This window comes from Cyprinodon tularosa, unplaced genomic scaffold, assembly GCF_016077235.1.
Source record: "Cyprinodon tularosa strain WSP-4 unplaced genomic scaffold, ASM1607723v1 ctg82, whole genome shotgun sequence".
Taxonomy (NCBI): domain Eukaryota; kingdom Metazoa; phylum Chordata; class Actinopteri; order Cyprinodontiformes; family Cyprinodontidae; genus Cyprinodon; species Cyprinodon tularosa.
The window spans coordinates 2,170,201-2,193,628 of NW_024039585.1; the positions used below are offsets into that span (position 1 = coordinate 2,170,201).

Here is a 23,428-nt window from a genome sequence, read left to right on the forward strand (position 1 = left end):
GCGTTTTTCACGTACTTAATCCAAACTGCAGGCATCGGGATAATAAAATCAAACATATTTTCCCGGCAGGTACTTTAATAAATGGTAAACGCTAGGCGCAAATAAAATGTTTCAGAGGAGTGAGAATAGTGATCTGCATCTGTGGTGTGTTGAGCTGCAAAAGTTCAATTTTTCCATCTCCATTAGCTGCTGCTTCTGAAATGCACTGCACACATCAGATGCTCAGAAGCTCACGATGCACTGCTTCAGTCGCTCAGACGCGCTGCTCCTGCCGCTCCAAACGCACTGCGGGACCTTTTGGTGTGCCAAGATGCGTGTAAACCATTGACTTTGCATGTAAACTAGCTGCTTCTGCTGCCTCTGCTGCTTTAGGTGTGAATGTAGCATAAATCAAGTCACAGACTCTGCATCACACTGATAACACCAAACCAAAATACTGCATATTTGCCCCATATATATTCATCTTGAAATGCTCTGAACTTCCATATTAATGTGTTTTTGCATTGTTTACATTTGATCCCTGGTGTACTTTATGAAATGTAAATGTTTATGTTACTGCTAAGCTGCTGCTCATTCACTGTCTGAAAGCTATATAAAACAAAATTTTGTTTTGTATAAACTGTACACAAATTACAGTAAAAGTTGTTTAAGAAAAATTGTCGGTATAGTGTGTATTCTAGTTCTTGTGAATTGGAACAGTACTAGGGCTGAGGCTGATGACGTTTCACGAGTTAACGTGCACATGAGAACGTAAAAGTACACATATTGAGAAACGGCCTTATATTATGTCTATGGTGCAAACAAGGGAGTTCCTCTTCTTCCTTCCAGATTGACCAGTGCAACCAGCGCCATCTCTTGGTAAACTTTTAAACCCTACAATTTCATTGCATAGTTTTAGCCGTCGCTGAGTAAAATTGAAAATATCGTAGAGCATATATGCCCAGCTTTAGCAGTTTACTCCTTGGTAAGCTGTGATTATGTAAAACTAAACTTTAGTGCCTCATGACATCAAATGTTTTCGTGGAAACGTACTGTTAGGGCACTTAAGAAAAGCAGATGAGTTTTATATGCATTAGTTTTGGCGACCATTTTAGTATTTTAGCTCTTTATAAGTTGCCTCTTTGAGAAATAAATATGATTTTAGAAGAATATCAGATTACTATATTGTGTCCCACATCATACTGACATGCAGGTTGTACTGAGGTTAATAAATTCAGAAGTTAATGTTTTCATAAAACTGATTTTTAAAAGGGACCAAGTATTTAGTTGTAATCCTGTATACCTGTACTTAAATCTAGTTTAATCCCTTGTGTTGAATGAAATAATCAAATTCAAATCAAATTTATTTTTATAGCCCTTTACAATAGCCAAACGGTACCCAAAGTGCTTTACAACAAAGCCATAAAATAATACATAACACATATAAAACATACAAGATACAATTAAAAGTGCTGTAGTGGTGCAGCGCTGCAGGACATTAAAAGCCTTCCAGAGGTGCATAGAAAGGAGCACACAGAAAGATGGCATCCAAAATACAGTATTATCCTAGTCAGAATTAAAAGCTCATTTAAAAAATGGGTTTTAAGCTTAAAAAAAAGCTTAAAAGGAACTTTTCAGTTGCTTCTAAATAGGAAAAATGTTATTTCTAAGGAGTTTTGGTGAATAACTCAGATACAAAATGCCTCCCTCTAACCTGATTGTGTTGTCACTTTAGGCTGTACGCAGCAACTTGTTTTCATTTTTAAATGCTCATCTGTAGAAGTGAAATGTAATTACCAAAATACACTAAACAGGCAGGGGGGAACAATCAGTTGTGGAGCCCCTTAATGAAGGATGTTACAGCTGTTAAAGTTAGTCATGGCTCCAGCAACAGCAAGGCAAAAAAGCACCACAAATTTCAGACAATATCTAAATCAGCACCACAAAGATGTATTCATAGTCTTATGGTGACACTGCTCAAATTACAGTTTCTTATCTTAATTGTGTAGTTCTGTTTATCTGTCCTGAACCATTTTTTTTAATTATGAGATTTATGAGCTGGATAGTGCATACCCTGTGCATTTTCATTTTCAGTTTTTTTTTTTAATTATATATATCTATTCTGGCCAATATATATCGGATATCGGCCAATATATCAGATATAATTTTTTTAAAGGTCCGTTTATTGATATCAGTGTCAGCCATCAAAATCCTTCATGCTCTAGTCTTTAAATGTTTTAGCCCTTTTTGTCTTTTCACCTGTTTTTTTTTTGTTTTTTTTTTGCCTTCCCTCTGTCTGTTTTTTTTGCCTGAACCTGATAGATTATGTCATGTGATTGATCTGATGTAGTGAACTGTAACCTATTTCCCCCTTTTGTTTAGCAAAACCTGCCTCATTCACTGCAGAGCCACCATAGTTTACCTGCCAGGGTAGGAAAAATAAAGAACAAATGTTAGTTCTCAGGCATTGTTGAGCAGTAGACTATTTAGTGTTAAACACAGACAATAAATCTAACTCCTTCTGTTGGCCCATACATACGGCACACTAAGCTGTATTGTAGAAGCCATGCATTGTATGAAAACCAGGAACACATTGTTCTCTTGCTGTTTTGAATTGAAAACTTAATGAATTAATAAAGCCTGGCAGCAGAGCTGTTCCAACAGCTTTTTTGACCAACAAAAAAGCTGGACAATGAAGCCCACAGATGGTAGAACGGAACACTGTCTGTGTGTATACTGACAAGTTATGCACTGATGAAGTCCATGTCTTAATTGAAGTGCAAGCTTATTTTCAATCTGGCTCAAGATGTCTTATTAATTAAAAGACATGCATTCTCTGGGCTTGCATAGTAAACAATTGCATCCTACTGAGTAAATCTTAATAATAAATCTTGTAAAGACATGTGGGGCATAATCTCTGTTGTGTTGACAAGCTCTTTGTAAAACAGGTGCAGTCGAAGTTAGTTTGTGATCGACCCACAACTGGCCATTTGTCCCCCCTAAGGGCCTTGCATGTGCTCATTTTTCTGCTTTGCCCGTGTGCTATTCCTGGACTAAACCCTTCACCCCCATCTGGTAGAGTCACCACGACTCCAGGTATGATTTACAGCGCTACCCCGGCATTCTCTGGGCACTAAATTACCTGGATTATTGAATTTTTATGATTTTTTTTTTTGTGCAGTACTTTGCATTCTCTCCAACCCTGCCGGTGTATTGCACAATATATGATGATATAAGACATGCCAGCAAGTTAAAATTGGAATTATTGGATTTGACTGGATTTTATGGCTGTAATCCTTCATAACAAAATCCAATGCCAAGTTCCAAACTGAAAGGATGTGAAATTATTGATAAGCATTAAACCTTCTGGACCTCCTGCTGAGGTGTAGGCATTTTTCCTTTACATTACAGTCCTATAGTAATTCATTTATTATTTTTATTCAAGTTGTTTAATTAGTAATTAAGATAACCTAAGCTGTATAAGGAACAAGTATTTACCTGTAATCTTTCTAGTGTGTTTAATGAAGCAATACTGGATCTTATTCTGTGGCCAGACAACACATAAGGCACAGTACATGAGGTCAAAATACTTTTAATTGTACTTCTGTAAATACTGACATAATTACATTACAGTACATGTATAATGTTGTGGGTGGATGGGTAAAAGTTAGATTGGAGTTCACTTATCCAAACAGCACCTCTTTATAAGCTATATAGCTTATATTAATGAACTTTCAACTTTGATTGATTTAATACGCGTTTGATTTTAGAAACTAAGAGTCCCTTAATATTTAAAACTAGGTATGTAAAATCTTTTCTCAAAACTTTAAAGTGATAGATAACCATATTCTTTTAATTTTTGCAGCCTAATCCAATGTTATGCATTGGATTATGCATTGCCAGGCTAGAAAAAAACACTTTTAGCTTTGAATACTGCATGCATTTGCCATAGCATGATTCAGAAAACTTCAAAAATGTTACAAGTTGTATTTAAATCTAGTGTTGCATTTGTTTTATACCAAGACATTGTTTTAATGATAGTAGCGTCAAGGATTCATTAAAAGGGTTACGGTCCAATCCATGTACAGTATGAAAATAATGTCTTACTTTTCCATTGTGATACCTGATAAATTGTGGCGTTGTCATATTTGAATATGCACAGTAAACCTGTTAATGGAATAACCTGATCATTCAGTGTATTAAGGTTGTCAGTTGATCTCATTATTCAGACTCATAATGTTAATAAACATACTGTAGATTGGAGGAACCCCAGAACAGAGCAGTGTGCCTACAGGCTTGTACAGTAGGCATAAGGCGGGATGGGTGAATCAACTCATCTGGACTCACCTGCTAAACTGTTTCCTTCCAAGACAAAGACAAACTAAATCATGGATGTATGCCCTGAAATCAAATGGAAGTAAACTGGATGTTTTTGCCAGTGAACTTTAACAAACTCCTTCTAGGGATTTTGAGATATTGGCTTCAAAGCTGGTGAGAAAGCAGATGAGGCATGGAAAATAAAAAGTTATTAAAATCCTGAGTTTGTGAGGTTGTTACCAGGCCCCTAAAAAAGCACATCAGCACAGAAATTTCAGAAATTTGAAATACAATACATTTTACAAAAAAAAAATAATAAATTCAAATTAAACCAATTTTGACAGCATTGATTCCCTTTGCCCAACGAAACTTAACAAATGGTGATGTCATTAAAGTCCCACCGCCAGAGAGAAGGAAGTTGCTTTTTTACTTGTGAAGGTCTTTTTCATACCTGTTTGACCTCATCAACTTGAAACGTTGACAGAAAGCAGATATTATATTGGTCTAACTTCGTTTTTATCACGGAGTGTTTTAGTTGAAGGGTGTTGACATGGCAGCATGGCGAAGTGCAGCATAACTATACATTTGGCTCTCATTTCCACTAAGATCTTTTAATCTGCACCAAAATCCATTTGATGGATCTTTGTATGACCGCACACACAAATCCCGGCCATTATTTAGTGGCTATGCGTAATTGTTCTAACGTGCCCTCCAGAAGCACTTAAATCATCAGCTCAAAGCTGTGGTCAACCTCAAAAACCGAACTTCTAATCATAAAACCAAAAATCAGCCCAAGGGCATGCTTTGACTGAGGATTATAAACATTGGTACACACATGCAACCCACCAAGGCCTAAAAATACAAAGTATCTTGTAGACATAGGTCAAACCCTGAAGGAAGTTTGCCATTTGGGATCAAATGTGCCATTTTCTCTCATTACTCATATCTAAGCAACTCCTCTAAAAGCTTTTGACTTACAGACTTCAAATTGACTGAAGGCTTGGTGGATCAAATGTTATCAAAACAATTTTATGTGCATCAAAGCATGTGGGCCTAGCCAAGCACAGAAATCTGACTTTTGACCATTACACATTGTGCAGTTATAACTTCTTCATGCAGCATCTAATCCTTTCCATAGTTGCTGTGTCTCAGGTCACCAGTTAACTTGTAGAGATGTGCATTTGCTGATGTCACTGGGGAACCCTCTACAGTTAAGTTTCATATTTTATAGCCAAAAGTAATTACTTTTCAAGACCCTTTGAAATTATCTGCTGAAATCCAAACAACCATACTGTATATCTCTGATGCAGCACGTTATCTCATCCAAATTTGGTGTGCCAAGAATCAATGTTCAACAAATTGAAAAGATTTGTAAAATGAATTAACCTCCTGCCAATAAGAACAGAATGTGGCCAATAGTTGAGGTTTACTATAGGTATATTGGAGAATTTTCAAAATATTTTTTTAATTTGTTAAAGCAAATATGCATTTAAAAATCGCAGTATACTGGCCCTCAAGAACCGGAGCTTTACATCTGTCTTACTACAAAGCATTTTAATCCTTTGACCAGTATGTAGGCAAGACATAGAGGAAAAACTAAATGTCATTCTACATAAGAACAAAAACAGAATTATTTAAAGGTATAGAGGACGAACTTTTATTTCCGGGTGGATCATTTAAATAAGTGGTCCTCCTGATTGTCAATCATTCTGGTGATATGTTTAGGTACAGCCTTCCAACGTGCTCGTCCTGTCAGGTATCTTTTTCTGCGCATGCGCACTTTCACTTTCTTTGGTGAGCTACGGTTTCAGACAATTATTGAAGCTTTCCTTGAAGCACCTTTCCCACTGTGATTCATTGAAAATGGCTGAGGACTGTAAGAGAAAAAGTATTTCAGAGTGTATGAGAAGAAAACACAGGCATCAGATGAGGCAGATATATCCCAGAATGCTCTCGTCGCAAAGCATTATGGGTTTTGCTGTCACAGCAGCCCACTGTCCCTATAGGCCGTGTTTACCCAACAGCAGCTACTAATAACAAAGATGGGGCAGATACCGAGCAGTGGAGGACGAGTTGTGTCACCAATGAGGAGTAAAAAGCAGTGATCATCTGTCCGAATGGTAAATTAACTGAGTTTGCTATAAAGTCGCTATAAAGTGCAGGCATTTAATAGGTGTTCCCGCCCAGGAGTGGGCAGAGGGTTGTGCATGTGCAAGTGAGAGTCTTTTCATAAATTAAAAGAAAATTTAAAAATTTAAAAAATTGCGAAAAATCCTCCACAAAACCTTTAAGTATCCTAAGCATCGGCTGCTTAAAATGTTTGGCCACTGATATTTGCTAATTTCGACAACTTCAACTTACTGTTGAGCTACTCAGATTTAAATTACATCCATGGTGTATAAAAAAGCTCTGTTGTAAAAAAAAAAAAAAATAACAATACAGCTGTCAGACAAAGAATCTGTACTGAATATTGAATGACTGACAAACAGCAGAGATAATTACAGGTAAATCTGCACAGCCCTGTTTTGTCTCAAGTACTGTTGTTTTTGGGCAAATATTTTTGTCCTTGTAAGCCAATATAGAACTGGGAAATAGATTGTAAGAATTTATGGTGCATTCATTAAAAAAAAAAAATGTATTTGTGTGTCAAAGGTCCTGTTAGACCGGCTTATCATCGCAGGGTTCTAAATATAAATCAATATTAAATATGTTTAACCAGTTTTACAAGAGGAGATGTGCATGAAAATGTAGTGTTACTCATAATAGATGCTTTCTTTAGAGAAAATAAAAATCCTCATTAATAACTGATGAAAAAAAAAAATTATCATAGTTATATAACCAGCTTCCCGCATAAGGATTCCTGTGATGATTAATAAATATCAGTGCTGAAACCATTGGAACCTAATGCTCTTATAGGTAGCATTACTCAAATTGGTTGCAATAGATTCAGGTTTAAGCAGGTTTGCCCAGTTCATTAGATGTAGATGCTTGAAAGCATTGTTGAGTTTGATAGTTCTATTTGGGAGTATTATCATGCTGAAGAAGGATTTTGGAAACTCATCAGACACCTCTTTATTGCATGGTGTAGTGGATAAACACCTGGAGTTTATATTTGCCGATTTGTTTGTTTAATCGTATTTTCTTGCCAGGATTATAACAACTTCTCATGAAGATCAGTAAACCAAATTAACTATACTGTAAATAGGAAATCCATTGACTCTAAAGGAAAAGGGAAACAAAAAAAAACACAATTTGTTTAAACAATGCTTGCTACCCAAGCAAATCCTTTGTTATTAATTCAAGTGACACATGGCAGTATTCACATTTTGCAGGTTTACATTAAGATATATTGTTTAATGTTCTTATTTTTACCAGAAAAAATCTTATATGTTTATGCTTGTATGTTATATTCTTATTTGTTAAAGCTTTCAGGTGTGAGTATTAAAGTATTGACTCACCTGGCTGAGCCGCTGTGTTCACTGTCCTGGTAACTGTACAGGACGACAGCTAGGTCACCCTGACACTTTGAGAGGCTTCAGATAATCAATGGTGCTGCACAATGACACCAATGGAGGATTACGAGGACTCGCTAAGCTGCTGTCGGTCAGCATGCTGCATTGATTTTGTCACATTTCTTATTGCCGTGTGTTGAGTTTGGTGGCATTTATTTTTTTCTGCATCCCATCGTTTCATACCTTCGCTTCAGATATTATCCAGACATTCTCTAATGCACACATTTTTAGATGCTTATCATTTATGTGATAAAATATGACACCATGTAGGCAGCATCTGCTTTTCCTCCAGACTGCTGGTTGGTTCCCGGCTTTTAAAAAGGGAAGAGAAATATGGTGCGGTTTAAGCAGATCTGTTTGATATCTAAAACATAAGATTGTTAGAAGTATTTATTGGATATTTTGGTTAGACACAGACAGACATATTTTCAAGGTTTTCAGTCCCTATTCCACCTCCCCTGCCTTGTTTTACACAGTGATAAATGAAAAAAAGCTGAAGCATCACCTCTTTCTTTAGTCACTTTCTAAAGACCTTGGCATTATTCACGCAGGCTAAAGAAGTGAAAGTAACAGCATAATTGCCAGAAATATGAAAAGAGTAAAAAAAACAAAGAGCCAGCTTATAAATGTGCTCATTAGGGTGCAAAGGAAGGCTTGTTGAAGGACATCCATCATCCCAGAGCACCCTATCACTTTATGTTTCTCTTCCATGCTTATACACAATATCTACAAATTATGTTTGTACTTTTTTTGCACTGATATGTTAAATCTTAAACCTTATTTATCTGATGTGACTATCAGGGTTGCAGAATTACTGCTCACACGCTGGCTCCGCTTTTCACTCTTTTAATTAAACAAAACATATGTCAAGCAAATATTACATATGCCATAATGCTTTATGATACGTCTAATCCACGCCCAAACTTCAACTGCCAATTAGAGAAGTCTGCTGTTGTCTGCAGTTGGTGATATTTGATCAGAACTGGCTTTATGTAGTTTTCTTGGGAGGCTGCTGCAGCCCAACAGAGGTCATTAATCAGTAACATCTCCAGATCCAATTGAAAGGAGAGGTTTGCAGGTATTTAGCCAAGCCTTTTTCACTGGGTGCAGACCACATCTCTTACAATCAGCGCGTTCTGAAAAATTCATTGTCAACATTTTATATAGTCCCTCTCTCACTTTCAAACCCGGTCGGGTGTTTTACGGCTGAAAAGAGGAGCGACCCTTGGAGTGTAATCTTTTTCTTTATGCTTTAAGACAGAATAGTGGATCAATGGAACAGAGTAACTTTGATTTAGTTGTTAATGTCTTTTTGTCTTCTTAATTACGCTGCAAACTTCTTATTGTTTGAAAGTTTTGACAATTGAAGACAAAGTTACCCAGTATCAGCTCTAATCCATTTGGTCGAAGCAACTGGTTTCCTGTTTGGTATTATAGCTTCTTGAACTCGGAGAGAAGCAATATATTAATATTAATATCTCCATAGTTTTGCAGGTGATATAAATATATATATATATTTTTTTTTTTTTACATTTTAAACTGTATCTTTGACGTATTTAATTATGATTTTTAATTCTGTTTCACAAGAAATCAAGCTATTCTATTAAGGCCTATTTCAAGAAGATTATTTCAAGGTTATTTCAAGAAGATGAGTGAGAACATTTTAGACATGATATCTAGACAGATAAATATTGCACTACAGTTAAAGCAGAATTTGATTATGAATCCATATCCCAGGTTTCGGACATCTTATAACCCATTATTGTGACATCATAAAAATCACACACCTACCAAGACATCATCCACCTGCAGGTCAAATGTTTACCAGAAAGCAGCAAAAAGATGTACAGAATGGTTACTCTGGAGGAGCTGCAGAGATTCAGGTAAAAGACTGTATATAAATCTGCTACTTAAGGAAGAGAAAAAGATTTATTATCATTATACATGATGCTACTAAGTTTTTTAGAGGCATAAAGATATATTTGAAAATAAACCATAATAAATATAACTTAAAGTTTGCAATACACTATGAAGGATAGACACCGTAGAGGATGATGAAACTCTATGGCCTACTCGTAAATAACTTCCTATGATGGAATACTAATATTTCAAATCAGAACACACCGTCACCACAAAGAATGATAGTCAAGGTAAAATCAAGCTGTGAGGAGGCCTTTTAACCAGGGACAGCGAAGCTGGTCTGAAATAATGAAAAGATGGATGTTCAATTTACAGCAGAGAAAAGACAAAAGAATGGCTCAGTTGAAGTCAGTTCAAACCTTAATAGATTTAAGAATCTTGTTGCGAAAACATAGAAACTGCTGTTTTTTTAGGTATAAGTGAGCTTGTTTTTTTTTTTTGTTTTTTTTTTGAAAAAGAAGAAAGAGATCATGTCTCAATTTCTGCTAAACAGGTTTGGAGTCCTAATGTGACAGAATGCCAAAGAGCAGAGCGGGTACAATTCCTTTTGTAGCCATTTATGTTTTTATTCATTTCCATCCATGTCGGTCTCTGTTTAACGATGACAATTTAGTATATAAGTGTTGTGCTAAAAATATTTCTTAATAAAAGTGTAAGTGAAAATGTACCTGTACTGTATAGTATATTTCAGTGGCAAGCCAATTTAAAGTGCTTTGCATCCTAAAAACATCAGTAGAAAAGTTAAATCATTTAATTCATTAAAAACCAATCAAGTTCAAAGCAAATCATCAAAACATCCTCGTCTCACAAAAACATAAAAACCATCAACTACATACAGATGATTATCATTTTGTTAGAGAACATTTTCACCTTGATTTGTTTGTGAACTACTAATCAAAGGCAGATGTAAACAGGTGGGTCTTCATCCTCAATTTAAAGGAATTTAGTCTTTTGACAGTTTTGCAGTTTTCTTGGAATTTGTTCCAGTTTGAAGCTGCATGTTTGGTTCTGGGGATACAAAGTATTAATGATCTTAATGAGGCTCTACAGTGAAACCGTCATCATACTCAAATTATATACATTTTTTTAACCAAGTTAAACAAAACAGTATTTAATTTGTGTTTATGTCAAAGATTCCAAATGTTTTGAAGGCATAATTTTTAGAAGCTTGGTAAATATTAAAAGTACTAAAGAAATGCTGTTGCTTTGGAAACCGCCATATGCCTTCATGACAGGCAAAGCGATTTACACCACATTTCAGCACATGAAAGGAATTTCGTTTGGCATTCAAAGAACCTGCCTCTACCAGTCAGTCTTTGAACTTCCATTAAGCCATTTATCACCATGCTGTGCAATTCATTTCCTCCTTCATTTTTCTCTACATAAGGAGGCCATTCTCCTCTCTTCTTTTCAGCATCTGTTGACCCTGAGCCTTCCGTTTATCTTACACATAATGAGCAGAGACCAGAATGTCAGAGGTCATGTCTTAGGCACACCTCGATTCCTAATGATATTCTTATACAAACAATAGGACAGAAATGTTTTCCTTATTCTAAAATGTTCTGTAATGTCTTTCTCCAGTTCCACCGAGTATTCACGAAATGAAGAGTCATGGCGTTGGTTTGGGACGCATAGGACTGCTGCGGTGTGAAGCTGCTGCTGTGCCTTCTCCAACTTTTGAGTGGTACAAGGGTGAGAAAAGGTAAGTCTTGTTTCAGTGTGTCTACTGTAATGTCATAACATATTTACATCACACTTATATATGTCCTCTGGATCTGGCTTTCATGCTGCTGAGTGACATAATATAGTGTCAACCTTAGAGGTTGAGAATCTTAGAACATAGGGGTCATTAAGTGTTGCTTTTTTTGTTTTGTTGTTTTTTTAACAACTGTTCCGGATATTTCTTTGAGTCCCTTTGCAGATCTCAATATGCATTGAGAAGAATAACATGTTTAATCTTTAATTTTATATATAAATGACTGATTTAAACATTTTATCTGTTTTTAGCAATATTTTGAATTTTCAGTTCCTGTCTTAATGCACATCATTTTACCAACTATTTATTTTTGCTCAAATACAAAAAATGAAAAACTGAAAAAGATCTTGTGATACCCTTCATACAACAGAATGTTTCTCTGTGATGCCTATAATGGCTAAAAAGGAAAAAAGATAATTTTAGTATTTTGTTTCTATAATATAAAATAAGTAAGCAGTAATTCAGACCATTGATTTAAGGTGTTTATAAAGTAAAGAAAAAGAAAAATATACATTAAGCTCTTCACTTTTAATGACAGGTGAACAGAAGAATATTTTTACAGCAGAAAATGGAAGATGACAATAACTATCTCCTAATGCAAACTAATCTATATAATACTTTTAAAATACATGTTTTATAAGATGTTTGAAGGCATTCTGAACCTGTCCTGGCATTCAGTGGAGGAGAAACCTGGTGAATTCCGGACAGGTCACCTGTCCTTCACAGGGCTAGTACAGAAACAATGCCCTGCAAACGCACAGTCATAGCTTGTAGAAATTTGAGCCACCAATGAATCTAACATAACTGTTTTAAAGCAGCTCTAAGTTATTTTCAAGTCATGCTCCCCCTACAGGATATTATAAAAAAGCACTGTGGTAAACAAAGACACCCTCTGCTAACTGCACATCCTACAGTTACTGTACAGCACTCTCACACCTTGACGATTTAGACCAGCGTATGCCTGACATACGAAAAATATCACAAAAACGCTGGCTTACATTGGATAAGTATGAGTATGTTTTGTATAAGTTATTAATAAGCTAAATCACGCCGGAACTCCCTGGTACACGCAGACATTAAAGTACGTATCACGTATGCCAGTGTGTGCTCATAGGTGGGCCATAAGTTACAGGTAAGTTATCTGATTATTGAAATACATTAAATGTAAGTTACTTATAAATTGTGGTGTCTAGCTTATCCAAAACCTATGAGTAACTTGTGCATAACTTATGCGTAACTTACTAAAAAGTTCTGTCCAACGGAAATCAACGTATTCCACTTGTTCCAGGCGACCGCTGAACCTGTTTCTAACTTACAGCTATTGTATAATGGCATTTTGGCAGAATTTTGTAATAAAATGGGTTGACAGGAGGAAACTGTCTGTTCTCCTCCTGGCCTCATCGCCACATAGGGTGAGCAACAAGGTGAGTGTGATGGATCCTCCTTGCGTTCACACCAATGGCCACCACCAACAAACTTCCTAGCAGACATGATGCTGAATCTGCTGCGCCTGCAAACCTTCTTGTTTTTCTTTTTTCTTTTTATTTATTCTTTTTTTGGGCGGGTGGTAAGAAGCAGCTAGGTTAATACTGCAATCAGAAACATTTTTTTGTTCAGAACGAGCGCATTGCTGCCCCCTCAGGACACTGGCTTGTGACATTTCTTGGGCATTACACTGCCCTGCGTTATGCATAAGTTAGGCTGCCGTTGAACATAAGTTCTGGACTCGTTATGAATACACTGTGTATATGCCTAAAATTGAAAAAAAATATGTAGATGGTTTAGCATTTGCCAGCATTTTAGGAGATTCTGGGACTTCAGGGATAGGCTGTCTAAATCATCAAGGAGTGAGAGGGCCCTAAGTTGGAATACCCATGTCACAATCAAATGTCCATAGAGGTGGGTGATATTGTACATTGTACCAATTATGTTTAAGTCTGGCTCTTCCGTCTATAAAAGACATTTCATCCCAGCGCTGCATGTCCCAAGTCCGTAACATCATAAATGACCCCTCACACCCCCACCATTGGACTGTTCTCCCTGCTGCCCTCTGGGAAGAAGCTTCGAAGCATCCGATGCAGGACCAGCAGATTCCAGAACAGTTTCTTCCCCACTGCCATTAGACTGCTGAATATTTTGTAAAATTGGTTATTGTATTGTATTTTATTATTGTTTTTATTTTATTTTATTATTATATAAAAAAAAAGGTAGAACTGTAAATTTACTGTTACTTTTACTATTTTTCAAAGCTGCGCTTTTAAAAAGATGAAATTGTCCAGTGAGGTGTTTCAAACAACATTTCTTTTTGTTTTACACTAAACAAAAGAACAAATATAATCTGTCTAAAGTCTTGACTAAACCATAAAAAAGGTGATTTGGCCTCTTCTTGTTTATAATTGCACACTAAAAACCGATCACTCTAAATTCACACTAGTAGCACTAACAAAGGTTAACAGATATATTTAACAGTACATTGTTCCATTAGTTTGCACTCTTTGTTTCTGTTTGAGGTGGAGCAGCCAAGCTAACGCCTTAGTCATATACTGTTAACCATGTTCCAATGCAGTTCTGTTTTCTCTTCAACAAATGATCAAGCAATGAATCATTGCCTCTTTCTTTTTGTTTTGCAGTTTCTACCAAGTCATTAACATCCAAAATCATAAACAATAAAAATTCTATTATCACCTGTGGATAGGACAGCATGAGGTGTGTGGCTATTAATGCAAATGGCCTTACATTGGGCTGCCTTAAAGCTGCTCGTCATACCGCAAAACATCAATCTTGGTCGGGTTCACAGAAACCTGCTTGATGTTCCGACCAGGGCCAGATGGGGTAGATGACAAACCCACTGATTAGTCTCATAAACACCTAGATTACCATCACAGGGACTTAGAAGAGCAGATATTAAGGTAAAAATGTTAGTGCTGCTTTAGAACTGGTGGTAAAAGCCTGACTAACTAAAAAAATGCACTGAGAGAACATTAATCACATTGTGCCTCCCACTCACGCCAACGTACAGACAGCGATAAGATGCCCTAATGTGTTCAAGTTTGTTCTATGAAAAGCATATTTGTATGATGTTGTTGCATATCAGCTAAAATCTTCATTGTTTGAACATGAGAAAACAGAAATTGTGAACTTAAAAAAAGCTATATTCTGAACTACTGTTTTTCTTGTAAGAGTTCAAATGGTCTTAATCCAACTACACAGTTTTTTTTCTTGACAATTCTGTTTTGTCTCACAGTTCATTTACACAATGGCTGTTTAATTGATAGCCCCCTTTATTTCTCTTAGTTCTGAGTGCATTTATAAAAAGTTGCTTATCCTAGATGTAAAGTTTTAGGAAAAAATAGTGTAAATTATGGAATATTGTGAAATCTCCAAAGAAATCTACTGGAGTAATATTCATTTCCAGTGTTTACCAGTCTTATCTTTCCATGTATGCATCAGTCTGGCCTGTAAGCAGGTTCCTGCTTAAAAACAAACCAGTTTGAAAAATATCTTAAAAATAAAAATCTTAATAAAAAACATTTCCAAATAGGTTCCCTTTTGTTTCCCCTCTGAAAGGGGAGTCGTTTGGGCCATTGTTTACCTGGCTGACCAAGTGAGATTTTTTGGTCGCCTGCATGGGGATGGGGGTTTCGTATGCATAGACCAGTATCTGGTAATGCAGGCTAACAAAAGATCTCAACGACTCCTCATTCCTAAGAAGCGGACCCTTTCCTCCAGTTCATTTTGCATGTTTTCTACAGTAAGCCAAAACAAGGCTCAATGATAATTTTGGCATGTTGAATTGAAAAATCTTCCTGGATGGGAGGCAAAATGTCTTCAAACTTAGAAACAAAGTCCAGTGGATTGTTTTTTTTTTTGGAATGACTATGATCTGGGTGACTGGGAACCCACATATTTCCAAATATGACAAACAAAGTATCAAAGTATCTTTGAATCATGTTTTTTGTGTAACAAACAGATGCTAATTGCTTATAAAGATTTTTATGTTAGTATTTTTTCATCAGTGTTTAACCGGTAACTTAAGTGTTAGGTGAATGCATCCCTTGATAGAAAAGCTCTATGTTTTTGTTTTTTATTTTTCCCCACAGATCATCTTTTCTGTGTTCCTTCATGCCTTTGGGGAGAGCCGACTTAAACACTCCAGCAGGAGTCATTTGTGTCTTTTTCTCACCTTACATTCTGATCAAATGTTTGAAGGCAATGACTTAAATCTCTTCTGACACATATATCAATCAGTCTAGATTCAAGTGTTCGTTCTTGAATTTTAAAAACCAAATTATACCTATTACCCATCATTTACCCACTCCTGGTGAGCACAATTTCATTCATCAGCTCACACTGTGCTAATTGTAATTATTGGGCGGATTCAATTTATTCAAATTGCTAAGGAGGCAAGTTGGCATAATTCCGGTCTTTTCTTAATTCAAGTACTCGTTCTTTCTGTGACTTCTCACATGGCTAAATTGTGATTTCTTTTTCTTCTACTTGTAATTATGACCAGAACATTAGTGAGAGGACTCAAGCACAGAGTTGAAGATTTCTTTTCAGCAAGTTCATTGAGCACATGAAGTAAAAGCAGCGTCTTTGCTTTTGTGCAGCGTCTCTTTTACTTTATCTACATCAGGCATACTGTGACAGTTTTGACAAGTTAACGTTTCTCTGTCATTGCTTTCATTCTTTGAGTGGAAGTAGGGGAATGTTTATCTGAACATCCGTCGGCGTGGGGAGCTTTCTTTCACCATGACATTGGGAAGCATTGTCAGGACTGATGTTAAACTAGCGACTGTGAGAAATACGTACTGATGCTAAAGAAACTTTGAAGTGGTTGCAGGCAGACTGGAGATATTTTAGAAATAATATTTTTATATATTAAATATTTAAATATTTTTTATAATATTTTTTTAGAAATAGGATAGTCCTATCTCTTCTAAATTGTCTGGTAAATTGAGACACTGTACAGCAGTGTCAAATTACTAAATTCTCTTGCTATTATATTCAGCAAATGAAGCCCAGCCCCTTTCATGATTGCTTCTGCCATTGTATAGGAAAGTCAAGGAAAAAGAACAGATTATGGCTGTCAGATGCATTAGGCATCCAGAGCATCAACAAAGCTCTTGAAGATCCAACTTTAGCATGCAAAAGCATCCTAGATAATGGTTGGATGCCTTTTTGACTCTCACAATGCTTGTGTTGTTATAGTACCTAAGATCAGTCTTGGTCTATAGACCACTTTTTAACGCTCTCCGTCACGTCTTGTACTTAATAAACTGCATATGTACTTGGGATTTTTCTTCAATATAATTTAAGACAAGACCTAAGGAAAAAACATGACATTTATTTGATAACACCCTTCATTTGTTTGTGTAAAATGTAATGTTTTTAAAATAACCAATAAGAAAACTCAGTAATACATTTTGTTACTGCTCTTGCCCCATCAACGCCCTATCTTTGTGCACCTTTGCTAAATTGAATTATAATCACTGTAGGACAGGTCTAATACCTATTGTTTAGAGACTACACTGTTTCTATTGGAGTGATGTGTAAACCAGACATGCCCACCATTGTACCTGCAGGATCAGGCTGGAGATGATCGGCAGGAAATAAACAGATCGGGCCATAGAGTAGAGCGTTAACTGCTGAGTGAAGGTCCTGAAAATATCATTTAGAACTAAGATCTAAACTTTTCATACAAGCAGAAGTCTATAAATGTTAAAAGTTGGACTGCAGCATTTAAGAAGCCATAAGTATTGCAAACTTAATTGATTAAAAAATTGAAATATTTCAGTAAAAAAAAAACATTTATGGTAAATGTGACTTGAAATGCATCCATTCCAGTATACACTGTAACCTAATAAAGTAACAATTAAGTAATACTTATTTTATTCTAATTATTGACGATTTTTATTTACCCAATGTTTTTTTACTTTATGGCCATGTGCTAAAGACATTTTCTATCCATCTGCCTCACAAACCACAGTCATTCTCACTACAAGAAAGTCGTAGTTTTTTATGTTAAAACATTATTTTGTAGGTGAATATTAACATTTTTGTATTATCTTTATCCATTATTTATACAAATATCAGTAAAACTTCCACCTACATGTCTCTGAACATAGTCTTTCTTTCTTGTCCATTCTCAAACTGTTTGTAGAACATGAAATTAGCTTATGGGCAGTACCAAATTGGTTTGCACTTTTTAACATTTGCTCACCAAGCCCACTCATTACATCTAAAAAATAATTGCATGTGCTATTTAGAGCTTCTTATTTGGAATTTTTAAAGATCAGGCCAATAGTGTATAATGTATTATACTTTTTATTTAAACCTGGATCTTAAAAAAATAATTATAGAAGGATTTTTGATCATGTTATTTTTTTTTTTTTTACTGTGGCATAAATGTGGGGCAGTGGTCTTGGTCTTGACTCGGTATTGCCATCCATTGGTCCTGTTCTCGACTTGGTCTAAGCCCCTAAAAGTCTTGGGGTTAGGTGGTCATTCATAAAACACTGGATAGGAATGTCCAAACAAATCATTTTAGATGCTAGGAAGAAAATTTCAGAAGTTTGGTTTCTACAGATCCAGAGCCAGCGGTTATACGCATCACAAACAGCAAAACACACTGCAAACATATAAATATTGCTCCATAAAGCCCAAAAAACAAATGCTCCTGAAAAAAAAAAATCAAAAGAAAAATTCTACAGTCCCAGAAAAAAAGGCAGAAACCAAATGAAAATGTCTGTGAATACAGTATCAAATAGTAATTGCATATTATACATTGCACAAGTTATTGCCGTTGTAGTGTGCCATTGTAGAGTCTGGTTGCAGCAGGGACGATTGACCTGTGGTAGCGCTCCTATGTACAAACAGGGTGTAAAGGTCTTTCACTAAAGGAGCTGTGCAACTCCTCTACAGTCTGGTGCAGAGGGTGGAGAGTGTTGTCCATGATGGATGTAAACTTGGACAGCATCTTCCTCTCAACCACCTCCTCCGTTGGGTCCAGAGTGCAGCCTAGGACAGAAACGGCCTTTCTCACCAGTTTGTTCATTCTCTTTCTGTGATTGCTTTGGTCCAATACATTTGATTGGTGGCTGACTACCCCTAGATGTCTGGTACATTCTGTTTTATGGAGCAAGTTTGCATCATAGAACTATTTAAACTATTGCCTTTTGTATTTTTACCTACAATTTTTCCATTGTGTGTGTTTCTGTTGTATTTCTTTTCTATAAATGTGATTAGGAATTTCCATTATTCGTTTGGGATTGTGTGTTAGAGAACGTACACTATCATTCAATGTTTGTCAAGGGTTACGGCTTTCAGAAATTTTCTTGGTACGGTCTCAAGATGCAAGGCCTCTCGACCTAAATTTTACCCATCTGGAGTGATTGTCCAGGCTGTGTCACAGTTAAGTTAATCAGATGGCTGAAGACAACAATGCCATCCTTACAAACACTTGTTTACTTGTCCAAACATACTACTATTTCAGAAGGAGAAAGTGTTTTTTTCCCAGAGAGAATCTTGTCTTCAGGTCCAATTATGCCTTTGGATCCAAAGATCCAAAGACATAATGTTAAAGCTGGAGAGAAAATTCACACTATAACACATCCTGTACTGTACCACAATTTGTTAAAAGGCTGCTCAACAAGGCATAAGCCAGCACATTGTGAGTACCATAAAAAAAAAAAAAAAAAAAAACACAGCGTGGTTTGCTAGTGCATTCAGGGACAAATAAATTTGTTCTTGAAGCCAAGTCTGTTGATCTGATAGAACTAAAACTGAAGTCTATATCCATAAGGACTGTTTTGGCAAGTCATAGAACACTACCTCAGCTGCAGAAAAAAAATATGGAAGCATCATGCTGTTGGATTAATTTTTCCAAGGAATAGTTGAATTTATAAGGACATATTTGGATGTTAATGTAGAAAACTCAATGTATTACCCAAGAAGTAATTAATTTTAACATAAGGGTCCAAGGACAACATAGTTAAACTGTAGGAGTGACAAAAGCAAAATCCTGTTAAGTCCTATGAACTGGTATTAGGAGGAATGGACCAAAATCCCAGCTAACTTTTGTGAAAAGCCTGGTAAAGAAGTTCCAGAATGCTTGACCCACATATGCTGACAGAGTAACTATAGAAGGGACTCTCTGAATGTATTACATAAAGTAGCTTCAGGGCTTATCACTAATTATTTATCAAACAGACATATATTAACATCTCTTCTGATCTGAAACCAAGTATTAGACTGATTTGATATCAAACAGTAAGGAACCAGGTATGTGTCATTATAAACAGTGCATCTTGTTTCAACTGTATGTTTTTAATCCTGTCCAACTGCAATAAGTCATTTGTCATCCTACCGCTCCCCCTCTGCTTCTTTGCACTCTTATCACAGTCCTTCAAAAGCATCCCTCCAGAGCAAAAGTGATCCACAATGAAACAAATAGACAAGCTGTAGAGGGTGATAATGATCCACTTAAGAAGACAATTGCAGGATTCTTGGTTTGATCCTATTGAAGCTTTGTGTACAGGTGAGAAATCAAAGCCTCATTTGTTGCATTTACTTTGGTCTTTTTAGGATCATTAGGGGCCACGGTATCGACATCAAGAGTCTCAGCTCCAGATCAGTCCTCACAGTGAACAACATGACAGAGGATCGTTATGGAAACTACACGTGTGTCGCCATCAACAAGCTGGGGACGGCTAATGCCAGTGTGCCTCTTATTCGTAAGTTGTCATTCTACTTGTTCTTGGCTGAGTGGAGTGGTCGAGGCCAGAAAAGGCTAAAAGTATCAGCTCTCAAGTATTTTATTTATATTTACTTCAAACCCAGCTAAACCCAGTGCAGCAGCTGGGTAAGAACATAATAGCAATAATTGCTTAACAGTTTTGTGAATTTGTTGTCTGCTGTGGTTACAATCCCTGTGGGTGTCTGCTTTGAAATTCTTCATCTGCATGTGTAGAAGGATGAAAACTAAAACTTAAAGCAAAAATGAACGTCAGTGTAATGACCTCATAATTATGAAGATAACCTTAAAGGTTAGAACTCTTCAAATCAATGCTACAGTGTGGTAAAGATTCGCTTAAAAAGGACTCGGGGTCAGCACTTTCATAATTTTCAAAGCTTTGCAGTTCAAAAGACGCCAAAACATCAGAAGTCATGCTGCGTTAGCATCTGTGCTACACAGTGCTTTCATAAAAAATGGCTGGAAGAGCATTCTTGCATGAAATGCAAGAAAACAATAGAGGAAATGGCAGGAGAATATCCAAAACAACAGAGATATCCACTAGTTTTCAGAGTTTTAGTGCCAATCAGATGGCAAAGCACCTGACTCCAGGCACAAAGAAAGAATCTGAAGTTGAAGTATGTCACTGCAGTTATTCAACCTATTGTGGAGGCAGTTCAATCACAGCATTGATTTCATAGTCATTTTTGGAGGAGCTATCCAGCATACTTTACCAATGGTATTTTACTGACAAATAAATAGCATGCTATGCTGCAGTTCATCATCTTTACCTTGACTTTACTTGGAATTTAACTTTTTCTTTTTTTCTTTTTTTTGTCAGGACCAGAAATGGAAGTTTGATTTGTATCATTCAGTCCTGGGTTTTGCTGAAAAAATATTCTAGACTTTGTAGCTTGGGGCTGGTAGCATTGTGCTGCAGCGGAGGCTTGTAGTAATAATGTAGGTAGCAACAGCAAAAAACAGCAATTTAGTAGATTATTGCTATTTGTTAATGCAGGAGAGAATTACACTCAGACTTAGATCATTAGATATTGTTTGATAAAAGGGTAGTTCTGTTGTTTTAAAAAGTCTATCGAGAAATTAGACTATATCTTTAAAAGGTTCATTTATTTTTTAAATTCAAATTAAAAAGGTAGACCCATAGAATATGTAATGATTTTATACACACAGTGGTAGATTTCAAAGAAAGTGGTATATTTCAAGCATTATTTGCCATTAGTGTTTAATAGTTAATAAATAATGAGTGATTTGGTTTCAGGGAAATTTAAAATACTATTTAAACTCTCATGTTACAGCTGACAGATTAATTGGAAACACTACTGATCTTAGAGTCTTTAACTAGACTGATAAAGCTGGCTGTTCACTCAGTGCTGTATCCACATATATTAATAGACAATTAAGTGGAAGGAAAAAGTTCAGTAAAAGAAAGGTAAACAAGCTTTGTAGGACTGTAAACAAAGTGCATGCAATAATTTTAAGTAGATTCACGAGGCGTGGATTGCAGCTGGAGTCAGACCGGACACACAAACATATCAAGAACCTATCATATTATGGTATTTCTTGTAATAAGACTTTTGACCCAAATACCACATCAGCAGTGTTCAGAAATAAACTGACTGGATTGTCGCTCAGTCTTTTGGCGTCATCGTCAAATTAGGGTATTTTGTACTTTATTGAAAATTAAGTACCTAGAGTATTACTTTGTCTATCGTATTTACTAAAACAGGACAAAACACATGAATTAGCATAAGTCAGTTTATCATGTAAATTGTATAGATTAATCTATGGGGGCACATTTGTATCTGGAGTCCCGTGTAGCATAATGGTAAAGAACAGGATTAGAAAAATAAAGGAGGGAGAGCAGAGAGGGACATAATTTGGAATATATGGATAGAACCCATGCATGAACATGGCAACATGCAAACTCCATGTAGTAAGACCCTAGGCAGGGGATAGAACCCATGACCATCTTGCTGCACGGAAAATAGTGCACCACCAAGCAACCCACTGTAAACAATAATCATTTAATGAAATGTGAAGCCCTGCATTACAGTGTTTTTAAAAACCATATTTAACATAAGTTTTACCTTTTGGATCGAATTACTGACAGAAATTAAATCATTTTACTTGTGATAAAAATGCTTCATGGTTAAGCATCCTTATGAGGCAATTTGGTAAGAATATTACACATCAAAGGGTGTTATTTCTCTAAAAACATGAACGTCAGGTTTAATTTATATATTGAAGCCATGAGGTTTACTAGTTCAGCTGGAAAATGCAGGATGCTCACTGCACTCCTGCAGGGATTAGTCATCACTCTTACACGACAGTCATTTCAGTGCTGATTGAGGTTATTTATCAGCAAAATCAAAGGAAATCACAGGTCCACTTAGGACACAGCCTGATGCCTAACGTCAGAGATAAAAAGGAAAACCTAGAGACATAGAAGCACGATAGAGGACTAAAGCAGTTTTAGTGTACAAACTAAAAGTATCTTAGAGAGCCTGCATCGATGATTGTGATTTTCCATCCTGATTAACAAAATATTAAAATAGCTTTTTCTCAAGATCTTGTAAAGAAATAATGAAAGTTTGTCAAACTCTTCCATCTGCAGCTGCAGTTTATTCGCTGACCCCTGCTGTCATTGATGAAAGTCTGTAAAAACCACCAGGTGTAAAGTGGTCACTGCTGAGACAGGTGTGAACTTCAGCTTTCCATCACTGTGGCTCTGCACAAAATCAATGCACTGAGCATCACCCCTGCAGCCCTGACTGAGAGTTTGTGAGCAGCCTCATAACCCCTGACAGTACTACTTAATTTTACCCTTCAGTCCAACCAACATGAGACATTGTCAGAGTTTCTTCATTCCACATCTGCAGTGCAGAGTCTGAAACTATGTCATGAGAACCTAGATGAGAAATCCGAGGAGCCAAAGTTCTTTAACAAGTCTTTGTTTTAAGGACCGATAAGTTGTTAAATGAGAAAACCAAACTAATAGCGGTCATGACGTCCCACTGAAGTGAAATGGATTTAAAGATATACAGTGTACACATGTGGAACATTGATGAGCATTTTTAGTCTATGCCTATGATGAACATCGTCATAGACTGGGCTGCTATATTTTAGGTAGACAGACAAAAAAAAAAATAACATCCCAATTATAACTAGCGTTTTAGAGAAAATGTTCTA

At 36.3% G+C, this 23,428-nt stretch overlaps 1 protein-coding gene across 1 annotated transcript in view; it reads left to right on the top strand.

The window, feature by feature from the left end:
* The window catches only part of negr1 (neuronal growth regulator 1), a gene marked incomplete at its 3' end in the record, with an annotated part of 184,636 nt that extends 164,417 nt beyond the window's left edge, over positions 1 to 20,219 (top strand). Inside the window, exons 5-6 of the mRNA XM_038272149.1 lie at positions 11,310 to 11,430; positions 20,071 to 20,219. Coding sequence (XP_038128077.1) covers positions 11,310 to 11,430; positions 20,071 to 20,219 — 270 coding nt within the window. The remainder of the gene's footprint in view (positions 1 to 11,309; positions 11,431 to 20,070) is intronic.
* Between the last annotated feature and the right edge of the window lie 3,209 nt (positions 20,220 to 23,428).